Source organism: Hyperolius riggenbachi, chromosome 2 (genome assembly GCF_040937935.1).
Source record: "Hyperolius riggenbachi isolate aHypRig1 chromosome 2, aHypRig1.pri, whole genome shotgun sequence".
In the NCBI taxonomy this organism is placed as follows: Eukaryota; Metazoa; Chordata; class Amphibia; order Anura; family Hyperoliidae; genus Hyperolius; species Hyperolius riggenbachi.
The window spans coordinates 237,547,309-237,560,267 of record NC_090647.1 but is presented as its reverse complement, the minus strand read 5'-3'; the positions used below and the strand labels follow the sequence as shown (position 1 = coordinate 237,560,267).

The following is a 12,959-nucleotide window of genomic DNA, read 5'->3' as shown; positions in this document are numbered from 1 at the left end:
TCTTGGGATCTCTATGGAGCTTCAAAGTGTTCTGGGAGATTTCTGAGGAAACTGGCCCTGGTGCCTTGGACTGGTTTGACAGTGGGTACTGTGTTGGAAAGGACAGTTTCGGTGGGCATTGCTTTAAAAGGTTTGGCATTTTCGGACAGTGCCTGGAAGGTGGTGGGTATCGCTCGGAGAGTTTCAGGGGGCTTTTTTCCTGAAAATCACAGTTCTGATAGGTATCACACTGGGGCTTGTAGTACTGATGGGCATGGTTCTGGAAGTTCTGGTTCCGATTGGTTCAGTCTTGGTGTGACTGATTCTAGAATTTGGTCTGGTCAGGTTGTCCTGACCTTCATGAGTTATCAGTCAGATCAGTTTGCTGGATTTTCTGCATTTGATTTTCTGGTTTGGGTAGTTCAGGAGCATTATGCCAGCTTGTATAGGTGTCTGAAAGCTGCCTTTAAAGGAGGGGGTACTGTCAGGATCTCTCCTGTAGCATGGTCTGTTGCTTGCAGTGGAGCTGCAACTGGGCAGTTTGGCTTGTCTGCTTGCATTCAGTTGCGCATTCGCAGTGAGTCTTATTGTCATTTACAATCACTCTGCAGTTCAGAGCAGTTTTGGATGCTGTCAGGATTCCTCCTATGGTTTGCTGCAGTTGAGCTGCAGCCAGACAGCCCTGGATTTCCTACATGCATGTTGTTGCATAGTACTGCATGCATTTGTTATGATAGTCTTTCAGCTAGCAAATGGTAATCAAGCCAGCTCAGGATTGAATGATTACCATTCAGCTGTGTGGAAATCTGCATACCTGCATCCATTGGCTGATGCCAGCATAAAAGTCTGCCTCCCATTTGAGACTCTGCCCAACATAGCGGTCAGTATGCTGGTCTGCTGAGCACTTTGTTGCTCTGTATAGATCTGTTATTGTAGTTCTATGCAACCTTATTACTTGTGCTTTAGCTAGTTTCTTGATAAATATATATGCAGACTTGCTAATATATATTTATCCGTTAGTTGAGCTGTTTGTTATTTTTCTGTATTATTGTGTATTGCCTTGTTTCCATGCCTGATGGATGTTAGCTGCATCCGTGGTGGGTCAGTGAAGTCCACTATCCTGATAGCTTGGATTCTGCCATCACCACGTTAGTGACTGGTAGTATTCCTGCTACTCTAGTTTCTGGGAAAGTAACTATAGGCTGCGGTTGCTATTAGTTACGTTCTTTCCTGTATTCTTGCCTGTGTGGATGCTGGCTGGTGACTAGTTGTTAACCTGCTTGCTCTGCTTCTGTGGACGTGACTGTGAGTTGCGGTTGCTACTAGTTACGCTCCAATCTATAGTCCTGTTTTGTACCTGTCTGTATGCGTGCTATCGCTAGGGCAGCGCTTAGTCTTGCAAACACTGTCTGTCTTTCTGTTATCTGTCTTGTTACTTAGCCAGAGGCTCAGACGGCATCCGCCCTGGGCAACAGTCAGTCAAGTCAGTCTGTCTGTTCGTTCTTTGTCTGGTTACTCAGACCATAGGCAGTGCTACATTGCGCTGCCATTGTGTCTTATTTGTAGCAATATCATAAGCCCAGAGCTGCAGTTGCTCTGGGCATCCTGTGTAGCCTCTTCCATTATTAAGCCACTAGCCTTGTTGCTCTGGGTGGTCAGAAAGTATAACCCCCAGGCATCAGAGATGTATAACACATTGTGGTGTGATAAGTAGTGATAAAGTTATTGTCCAATGAATGGAAGCTGAAATGTGAAAATTGTTCTGGATTTAAAAAAACCCTTTGAGGTGAAGTGGTTAAAGTATATTATTTATATAATATCATCAAATAATACAATACTGTGATATGTTTTAATTTTCTTTCCGTGTTTCCAGGTTGTAGATGTAAATCCTTTGCCTGGCATGACAATTACACCCTCACAGGGTGTGGTACCAGTGGGAGGACATGCTACCCTTAATATTTTCTTCACACCAAAAGCAATAATGAAGTTTGATACTAGAGTTGAGGTAAAAATAAGCTTCCTTTTAAACAATGCTTTTTTATCCTAAGTTGTCATTTAAGGTGGTAATGTGTATTTAATTTTTCAGAGGCTTCTTTTATTACTTAGCAATGCCAGTGGTCTACTCATAAGACTTGAATAGCCTTCCTCTACAGTAGGTTTTTACAACCCTGTTTCTCAATAAAGTTTAGACACTGTGGAAAATGAGTTACAAAGTCCTTTAAACTCTTTATTTAATTAAAATAGTTCTAAAGCAACATAGCTAATGGAACAATAACCATTGACCTTCAACAGGAACAAGTGGTTTTTAAGGACATTGAAGTACCCCTGAACTGGGTTTTGAACAATATATTTTGTATACCATTTGATTTCTAGTGCTGTGACATATATCACAGCACCATCCTCCTCCCACCTTCAGCACCCCCTGTGTCCCCGCTCTACTTAGCTTTCAGTTATGGGCGGGGATGAAGTGTCAGTTCTTCCTCCTCTCTGCCTGTTCTTAGCTCCACCCCTTAACTTGCTGCTTATAGTTCCTGATCTGAGTACCATTTGTCAGACTTCAATCCTTTTAGCCAATACATGGTATCATCCTGATTCAAAACTTCTTGCTTTTACTTATGGCTAGCACAGTACAATACTCTACTGATCTGAGTACTGCACACAGCGTGCAGGGGAGCTGGGCTGTGTGCGGGCTTGTGAGAGTTGAGTGTATATTAGTATAGATCCAGACAAAGCAGGCACCACCTTCAGTAAATAATTAGCTCTTTATTGAAAAAGTCATAAAAAATGACAAGTCATCAATAAAAAATGGCTTTAGCGGCTATATTAGTATAGGAACCATAAGCTGCGAGTAAAGGGGGCAGTGCTAAGGACGTGCAAATAGGAGGAAGAACTGACACTTCCTCCCTGCCCATAATCCATGTTCTGCTCATTTGAATATTATGGCTGAGTGGAACAGGGGGCACAGGGGGTGTTGGAGGGAGAGGATTGTGTTGTGACATATGTCACGGCAACAGAAATAAAACAGTATAAAAAGTATATTATTCATAACCAGGTTCAGGGGTACTTTATACAGTATATAATGTAAAAGCATATCCTTTATTCAATTATTTTAACACACTTCAAATACTGTACATAAAAGCAGGAATGTTGTTCAGAATTGGTGCATAATACATCACACAGCGACCTCTGATGACATTATAGAACCAAATATTATAGAACCAAAACCAGTCTGGTCTGGACGAGAGTGGGCATCTCAAAAAGGTTTCACCTACTGGCATACTGGCACTTGTAGTGCCTCAAGGCCATTTCATTTATTCAGGGTCCCTGTTGCACAGGACCCATGATGTGAGTGTTGTTTTATGGTTTTATGATTTGTTTTACTCAATAAATAGTTTATGCTTAAATTTGACACGAACAGTGTTTGCACCATATGTGGTGACAGTCACCTTGTTGTTTTGTTTGAGCACTGGTGTCTGCAGGAGATTTCTACAAATATTTTTATCCAGGAAGAAGCTATTTATGCTAGCGCTGAGAGCCCTTTTCCACTAGCAAATGGGATCACAAGCGTAATTGTGCTGTGTTTGCGAATGCGCTGGCTGCTTTTCACATTCTTCATGATTGTGCCATATAGCCCCCGGGAACAGAACACGGTCGCGGCAAGAATTGCGCAGGCTGACTATTGCGATTTGGGAAGAGACAAATCACGGTAGAGGAAAATAAGTACTGCTACTGCAATTTACATGTTATCGCACTGCTCATTGCGATTGGCAGAACAGCGCCGATCCACTTTTTAAGCAGATCGCAGCTAGTGGGAAAGGGCCATGAGGTTCACTCTGGAACTTTTACTATTCTATCTGTGGAATAGGATACGTTGGCTGCAGCAGGGTTTATGCATGCTCATTGCTTTGGAAGCGCTTGTACCTGACTTTCTAATATTAATTAATATTTTAAACCTGTTTTATGCTGTACTTGTAGTATTTTTAAAAATATAGGGCTCACACTATTTTTATTTACGTAACATACATAACATACCAAAATTTTTGGGAAATAAGGGTTGCACTCTTCCCCATAGGAGTCTTATTGAGTCTTTAGTCAGCCCTATTCTGAATTCATTCCTTTTACTGTAAAGTAATAAAAATATTAGCGGTGAGAGAGGGACTCCCTATTTATGATTAAAACTCAAGTGTTGCTAGCACTGGGCAATGAAAAATTTGAAAGAGGCTGGTGAGTGATTCAACTAGACAAGTTCTAACAAAAGCTAAAATATCAGGGTTGCTATAAGGGCCCTTTTCCACTAGCAATCGCTAGCGTTTACGCTGAACGCTAGCGATTGCTGAATCGCAATTACCGGCGATTACCCGACGTTTGCGGACGCGATTTTGCTATGCTATGCACTGCATAGCAAAATCGCGGCAAATATCGCTCCGCCGCGCGTTCGCGTTCCCGGCAAAAACGAATCGCGGTAGTGGAAATGACCTACCGCGATTCCTATGTTAAAAAGCAAACCGTAGCGATTGTAAAATCGCTAGCGGTTTGCGTTTTTGCGATTCAGCCAGCGCAAACGCGCTGGTGGAAAAGGGCCCTAACTGACCCTTTAAAATGAATACTGTAATTTGAAACACTAGGCTGAGTAAGAGTCTCTGGGGGATGAATGCTTATGTTCTTTGTTTAATCTTTACTGAATGCACTGGGTACCAAAGATACACTAAATAGGATATATATATATTTTTTTTGCACTTTAATTTTATATTAAAGGAATACTATCAATGTATGAATTTATTTTTAAATGCTGTATGTTGTAGCACACATTAGGACAAGTACTAGGAGCAATTTGATTCCTCACACAGCTGTTCCTCTCAGCAGTAAAATCCTCCGTCAGTTTTGGCGTCAGTGTTGGATACAAAATGTATCGAATACTGAGCTCCCAGAGGGCTAGACCATGTGTCTGCACAGGGGAGTTGCTATCAACTCCTCAGTTTATAGTTTAATTATCACCTTGCTGAAAGAATCTTATTGATATGGTGGTAAGGGGTTAAAGATTCTAGCAATGTGTGTTTTTTATCTTTGCTTCTCTTGACTGATAAAGATACTAATACTGCTAATTGTAGACAGTGATCTGCCCCTCTCAGCAGCTTGTAAAGTGGATGCAGCCTGGAGTGAATCACCTCAAGCAGGCAGCCAGTCTGAGTGTAAACACAGACTCGTGGTATAGCTGGTTATATTCCAGCAATATTCCAGCTCATTTAGTTACCTGTTACCACCTCAGATCAGCCTATTTCTCCTCATGTCTGCTGCATGCTGTGAGTGACACAGTGAAATATATTTGTGAGCTGTGTGACAGAGTAACCAAGCAGCTCAGGGTGACCCAAACTACTATGAGCTGTGTGAGAAATGAATTTTTAAGCAGGGATAGCGAGAGAGAGACCTGAGTGAATAAATAAAGTGCCCATAGCACTAGTGGTAATGTGTACACTAATATAGAGTATTAAAAAAAAAAGTCGTTTCAATCGATAGTATTCCTTTAAGTTGTTTCATTGTGTCTGATATAAGATATTTGATGAATACTGTAGGAGTATGGATGACCTAAATAACATGAGCTAACTGCAGTCTTTCCTTATCCGCCAGGTGTCAGTGCGCAATACAAAGACTTTGGAATTGAGAATTGGAGGATCAGTTTTACCACCAGAAGTAGATATTTCTGTTGTGAGTATGAGATTTACCTAAATTTACTGTGACATGTATTGGAGATTTGCTGTAATCCTTTCAGGTACCTATTATTGTTTGAGACTCGGCAAGCGGACGCTTGAAATACCTACTTACAATAAATACGTCACATGGTATGAACACATTTCACACTGGCTGCCTTAGACAAATAAACACATTAGTATATAATTTGGCGTTTGCAGGGATTTCGCTGAAATTGTGTCTGTTCCTCATGGCTAACCACAGCTAGTCACCAGCAAAGCATTACGTGTTCTGAAAAGACCACAGATTGTAACGAAAAAGCATCATTAACATCTAAATAACATGTCAGGTTACAAAGGTAATACCTTCTGTGAGATACTGAGCTGTTACTAAGGCAGCACATCATATAAAGCAGTTTTTAAGTTAAGTGCATGAGCATGAAAACCAGCAAATATTGGAAAGTGGCTAAAATAGCTACAATAGAAGTGTGAAATTTTAGAGGGCTAGACCATAGAAAATATGTGTTGAGTTTTGGCCAGGTGTCAATCATGAGGTACTCTGTACAGCACTATGGAATATGTTGGCACTTTATAAATCAGTATTAATAATAATGAAGTGTGAAGGAATTATAGAGAAGTGGAGATAAGATCAGCATAAGGAAAGAGATGTATACTGTCACTACACCTGTCTGCTAAATTTGGAAGATGGGCAGAACCAGGGTAGAGCAAACCAGGGCCGGTTCTATAAACAATGGGAACCCAGGGCAAACAGACATCCCCCTGAGCAAAAAGCGACATTAGGGGCCATTTGTTGCAGCCAAATTTACCTCATGGGCCCCTGAGCCGGATACTGTCCCTCCCAATCCCCTACCAACGTAACTGTTGTTCCCCGGGGCCTCGGCAGAGTCTTTGGCAGTGTAGTGTCTCGTCTGCCCGCCAGCACATGTGAGAAGCAACTCTGCAGAGGCCCTGGGGAGAACCAGTTAAGATGGGGGAGTGAGAAACCTTGGGGGACCCCTACAGGCTCTGGGAAAATTACCCCCTTTGCCTCTATGGTAGCACCAGCACTGTAGCAAACTGATGTAAACTGATGTCCCACAGCAAGATGTCTGTAACAGGATTACTATTAGCAAACCTAAAAGTTTTTGCAGCAAGAATATTAGGCAGTTATAGGCAGTCAATGAACTGCATTGATATTGACTGTTTTTATACGTTAAGATTTGTGTGCAGTCTATTGCTTCATGATGATGGTAAACTTTCTTCAAATGCCTAGCCTTCAGCATGTCATTTTTGGATTATTATTAATTTGTAAAACATGCTGTACAGAATAAGAAACAAACATGGGATATATATATATAATAATACACACAATAGTATATGCAAAACATACATACTAGTACATAATAGAACATTAGTAGACATCATAGCAAGAAAAAGCAGTTTGTACTTTTCATATATTTATTTTTTTTAGGGAAATTAACTGTACTTAATAAAGTTACCTTTTTCTGATTAAAAAAACCCACAAACATTGACTTCTAAGCAGGTTTGTCTTATTTCAACCTTATATGAATGATGAGGGAATAAAGTCAGTGCTTGTAGTAAACCTACCAAACTATTGTCTTATTGTGTTTAGCCATTCCTCATGAGTCCAGCAAATAGCCATCACTTTAATTTGCACCACCTCAGTAACACTTGTCTATAGCTTTGATTTTATTATTATTTTTACTATGTGTGGCTTGTTAATAACCACTGAAAACATTTTAGTAATTAATGAACACCAATGAATGTCATGTAAGTCATTTCTGCTTGGTTTATTGATTTTCTTTATTGTACAAAGTGGAGTTGACATTTTCTGTCCATAATTTATATTTAACATTGATACCAACTATAAATACATCATTACTTTTCTGAAACAACTTAATTATATCCTTTAGAGGAACATGTTTGACATTTACATTTACCTGGAACCAGTCACAAATATGCATTTCTAATATTCTTAATCTCCTTGGAAATTTCTCTAAGGAAAAAGTCTTACCGGCAGGAAATAGCATAGTCCTCATAGTTAAAGCAACCGTGTCACTAGTTTAACCTATGCACAACAGAAGTTTGCCTTCTTAAAACAGAAGCTAATTAGGGTTATTCAGGTTAGACAGAGCTCTGAGGAGTCCCACAGTGCATCTCGGCTGAATATGCAAATCATCTCTTTGTTGTCCCTGATAGCTAAACACACTTTCAGAACCGCTGGAATGCAATGGAGTATCAAATTGTTAATATTACAGATCCACTATAATCAAACATGCATACATTCGGATTGGTTGATCTTCAGCAGTGCTTGGCTCTATGGGGTTGGACTTGATGAGTTACAGGTTGCCCATCAAGCTCATGGTGAACCAGACCTCCTAGGAGTGTGTAAGGGGCTGAAAGAGATCAAAAAGCCTCCATGCTAAAATGCTATGCGTAACAGAAGTTTGCCTTTTTAAAGAGCAACTGTTAGCTCTAAAATGCCCCCTCAAAAATCACATATGTAAGTAGATAAATACATGCTCTACTTACATGACAGATGTATCGTAGTGTCCACATTTTGATTTCTGTAATTTTTATGTTTAAATATTAGAAGGCTCCTGTTGCTGGCAGGGGCCATCTTGTGTCCGGCTAGATCTTCTCCCCCCCCCCCCGCATCCCCCTCCTCCCCGCACTGACTGAGCACAGCGGGGAGGAATAAATGCAGCAGCCACACACAGACTCACCTAATAATGGATCCAAGCGCTGTCGTTCCCATCTATTCTCTGCACTAGTGCAGAGTGTAGGATACTGCAGCGCCTGGAACCATTATTCCGGGAGTCTGTGTGTGTGCACCACCTTTATCCTTCCCCAAAGCTCAGTGTGGGGAAAAAGAAGAATGCAGCGGCGGCGGGCGGCAGAACGGCGGGGGGGGGGGCGCGGTCATGCCACTGGAGGAGGGGGGCAGAGGACAGTGACAGGAGATAGCCTCTGGCCCCCCTCCGTGCGCTCTAACAGCAGCAGCGACCAGGCAGACAAGGGGAGACCAGGCGGCCAATCGTAGTGCAGAGAGATGAGTGACAGAGGCATCAGCCAATCAGGCTGATTCAGCATGCCTGTCACTTCTCTCTGCGGCTTGCGTCCACTTTTAGAGCCTGGGGCATGAGGAGAGAAATCTACAAAAGTAAGAAGGATTTGAAACGTTTACATTGCCTGGTTAGCATCCTTTCTACTGCTCTATTAGCATGCAGTAGAGAACTTATTGTGTATTTTCTGCCTAACAGTTACTCTTTAAAGAGACACTGAAGCGAGAATAAATCTCGCTTCAGTGCTTATATTCAGCAGGCGCATGTGTGCCCCTGCTAAAACGCCGCTATCCCGCGGCTAAACAGGGGTCCCTTTCACCCCCAAACCCACCCCTGCAAAATCAACGACCAATTTGGTCGTATATTTTGCTGCTCTTCAGGCAGGGCTAACGGCTGCAGCCCTGCCTCTCAGCGCCGTCAATTAGCGGCGCATCGCCGCCTCTCCCCCGCCCCTCTCAGTGAAGGAAGACTGAGAAGGGCGGGGGAGAGGCGGAGATACGCGCTGACAGACACGCGTGAGGCAGGGCTGCGGTGGTTAGCCCTGCCTCTATGCGGAAGAGGGGATGCGCTGCACGGAGGGGGATTTGGGGGTGAAGGGACCCCCGTTTAGCGCCGCGATAGCGGCGGTTTAGCAGGGGCACGCATGCTCCTGCTATCTATGAGGTCTGAAGCGAGATTCATTCTCGCTTCAGACTCTCTTTAAAACAGAAGGTTTTAGTGATATGGGAGTGATATTAATCTATGCCATGCGTTGATGAGGATCAACCAATCCAAAACAGTCTGCCTACATGTTGCATTAGTGGTTCTGGGGGTGTGTTTAGCTTTCAGGGACAACAAAGTCTGGTTATTTTTAATACACAGGAATATGTTGGTAAGTTGAGATTTGTAGATAATAATAAAAGATATTTACCATACATTTTTGTTTTTTCCCCAGAGCTCATTCCTTTTCCCTGGTGTATATGTAAATTCTACACAGGCTATACCATTTCTGATTCTCAATAAAGGAGTGGCACGTTCAAAAGTAGAATTTGATCTTACTAAGCATCAGGATTTCTCTCTGACCTTCAAAGAGGATTCAGGTATTTGTCAATTTATGGATGGTAAAAAAAGAACACGATCCTTATGTGTAACTTGTATCAAGCAGAGAACATGATTGATTCTATAACGTGCCACTAGGTTTGGCAGATTTTCCTTTAATTTCTTCCACCAGCCATTTTCATTTTTATGTAATGTTATTTTTCAAGCCATTTTTTTGTATTAATATAGTGTAATATTTTTTGTCTATAGAGAAGTGGTTTGCTCTTTAGTCTTACCTTTTTATTGTGGAATATCTTACTGGCTGTAAAATCTAAAGTCTAAATTTACGGGATATCTTATGGGCCGTAAAGTAGACCCAAAGTCGAATTGTTCCCCCCTTTTCCCCCCTCGCTATACACAAACGCACAGGCACTCCCTCCCTTTCAAAATATTAGCAAATCTGTTATAGGTTAAAAAAAAATGTTTTAAGATAAGTTTCTGGAAGGGTTGATGACTTTATCCTGGGAGTTTTAAGCTGTTATTATTTTTTGGTATTTATAACGCCGACATCTTTGCATCGCTGTGCAGAGTATATTGACCTGCCATTAGCAGTCCCTCAGAGGGGACAAGCTAATTCCTACCGTAATCATATGTCTATGTATGTATCATAGTCTAGGGCCAATTTAGGAGAAAGCTGAATAACTTACTTATTTGTATGTTTGAGGGATACATGAGGAAACCAGAGGGCCTGGAGGAAACCCACACAGACACAGGGAGAACATACAAACTCCGTATAGATAGTGTCCTAGCTGGGATTTAAACCGGGGACCCAGCACTGCAAGGCGAGAGCGCTAGCCACTATGCTGCCAATGTAAGCTAGGTGCACAGGCTGGATTAAATTCTGCCGTGGCAGCTACTTGATGTCACCTAAAGCTGCGGTAAGATCCAAAGGACGGGTTCGCATACAGGCTTGCAGCAACTTGTGTAAATGTATTGTACCATCATACACATTAGTACATCTGACATTAACCAACGACTATTGTTTTGGGGCCTATTTGGTTCCCTTTGTCAAAGCATTTGGCAGTCAACATGTACGCCACTTTGTGCAAACTACAGAATGCAAAACATTCAGAGAACAACCCTTCACCAATTTTCCATACACTCCACCCACATCGGGTGGGAAAGCCATTAACAATTTCAAAACCGTTATTGGTCACATTTGAATCACATAGGTTACAGCATCAGTCACTCTACATGACATATCTCCCATAGAGCAATCTCATCCGCCCAGTGTGCAGGTATCCTCTGTTGTTCAAGATCACAAACCGAGTGGGGGCATGGCTTTTGTTCTGGTGCCCGGAGGGCGGGGGGACCCAACAGGACTCAGCCTCTGCGTCATCGCTCACCATGGTTGACTGGATCTGCAAACAGAATCCTTTGGAGATTTTCTTGTAGATCTGTAGTACTTGGACAGGGTTTGCCTGTGGAGCTTCAAGTCTGCCTTCCTTCGTCTGCTCCTCCTCAGTTCCCTAATGGAACCCTGCCTGGTATCCACTCCAAAAGCTGTTGGATTGGTTGATAAGAAATAATATAGAGTAAATTTCTGCTTGGCTATATGTGAAAGCCTCAAAGCTCTCACTATGGCTCTGGATTATGGAATGTGGTGCAACTGACCCAATTGCAGTCACTGGCCTAGCGGGTTTGAGCAAGCGTTCAGTTGCCTACACTTCATGAGGTCCCAATTGGACACATGTTGCAAACGGTGAGTTGTTGCAAATGTCCAATAAGTCTTAATCTCAAACTTACTAGAACAGAGAAGTACGTTCTGCTCTGCCATGCAAGGTAGTGATCACTGTGGTGCGGGTCCACTCCTTAGGTTGCTGGTCCAACAGTGCCAGTGTAGAAGTATAGCTCAAAAGATCTTCTCAAAATAAGTACAGTACCACAAAGTACTGTTTCAGTAGACCGAAATCTGTAGTATTTGTGGCATTGTCTGTCTCCTTAATGACAGGTAGCCTGTATAAGGCGCTTACCTGCACTTAGAAATAAGTATCTTGTATCTACAAAGACCACTATCTATCTACCTACAAAGACCACTATGTATTAGTCAAGTGCACTTTATGGAAATAAAAGATGTACATGTTAGAGATTCCTTCTTTTTCCTTGCTTTTTATGAATAAAACTATAGTCGTAGTTGTTTCTCTTCCTGTTTCCAGGTTACAGACCTCCAGCAGTATAGAACACTACTGTAATGCGATATATCATCCTATGCATAGTTTCTTTAAAGTGGAGGACTCTTTGATTCTTGCCTTCTCATTTATATGACAGTATCTTCTGTTCTAGCTGTCGAGATTGATCCAACATACCCTCATGTTTATATGGTGGATTTAGAAGAGAAGGAGACCCTGGAATGTGCCCTTCATTTCAGTCCTAAAGAAGTAAGTGTTGAAATATGGGGAACAGGGAGTTGCATGGCACCTTTTTCAATCTTTGTTTTCCCCTGTTGTTTGCTTTCCTTTTACACTCACCCTATAGAGTTGATTCTATTCTTTGGTCTTCGGTGGTTCAGTGTTTAGAAGCTTCTATTTTTTAACACAAAACCTATTGAACGGGCTATTAACTACAATTTAGAAAACCTATTCTCATGTATGCCCAAGTAATTTCTCAGTTCTGGTCCTTACATTGGATGTCCTGTGACTCTCACATTAGTAGTGGCACATATTATATAATACTGCCAATTTTCATCAAAGTAAAAATAACTGAGATTTACAGTATTTCTGAGAGTAATTGAGAATATCACAAACTGCACCCCATATGCAATTTACTTTTTCTCCTGTGTTTTCTCCAAGGTGATGTGGGCTAATGCGGTAATGCGGTAATGCTGAAAACAGCTGACTTTACCAAACACTTAGCAAAATGTCAATTCATAAAAGCTGTTACCGCATGAAAAGCTCAAATTACCGAGCAGTGAGGTAAATTACCGCCTTGTGCGGTGATTATCTCAACACATGTCACTAAATGTCAATTCATAAAGTTTAGAGCAGGCGGTATTGGGACGGAGAGTACCGCTTGCTTTGAAGATGCGAAAAGGGTGCGGATAAGCAAAGTTAATGAAGACAGATCTCCCAGGTAGCAGCGGTGAAAGCAGAACAAAAAAGGATTTCCAGAATACCCCAGGCTATGTTTTTTAACC

At 41.8% G+C, this 12,959-nt stretch overlaps 1 protein-coding gene across 1 annotated transcript in view; it reads left to right on the top strand.

Annotated features, from left to right (window-relative positions):
• CFAP47 (cilia and flagella associated protein 47) overlaps positions 1–12,959 on the top strand; it is a 730,879-nt gene that overhangs the window by 107,776 nt on the left and 610,144 nt on the right. Inside the window, exons 19-22 of the mRNA XM_068268343.1 lie at positions 1,853–1,984; positions 5,605–5,682; positions 9,684–9,828; positions 12,110–12,204. Of these exons, the coding sequence (XP_068124444.1) occupies positions 1,853–1,984; positions 5,605–5,682; positions 9,684–9,828; positions 12,110–12,204 (450 nt within the window). The remainder of the gene's footprint in view (positions 1–1,852; positions 1,985–5,604; positions 5,683–9,683; positions 9,829–12,109; positions 12,205–12,959) is intronic.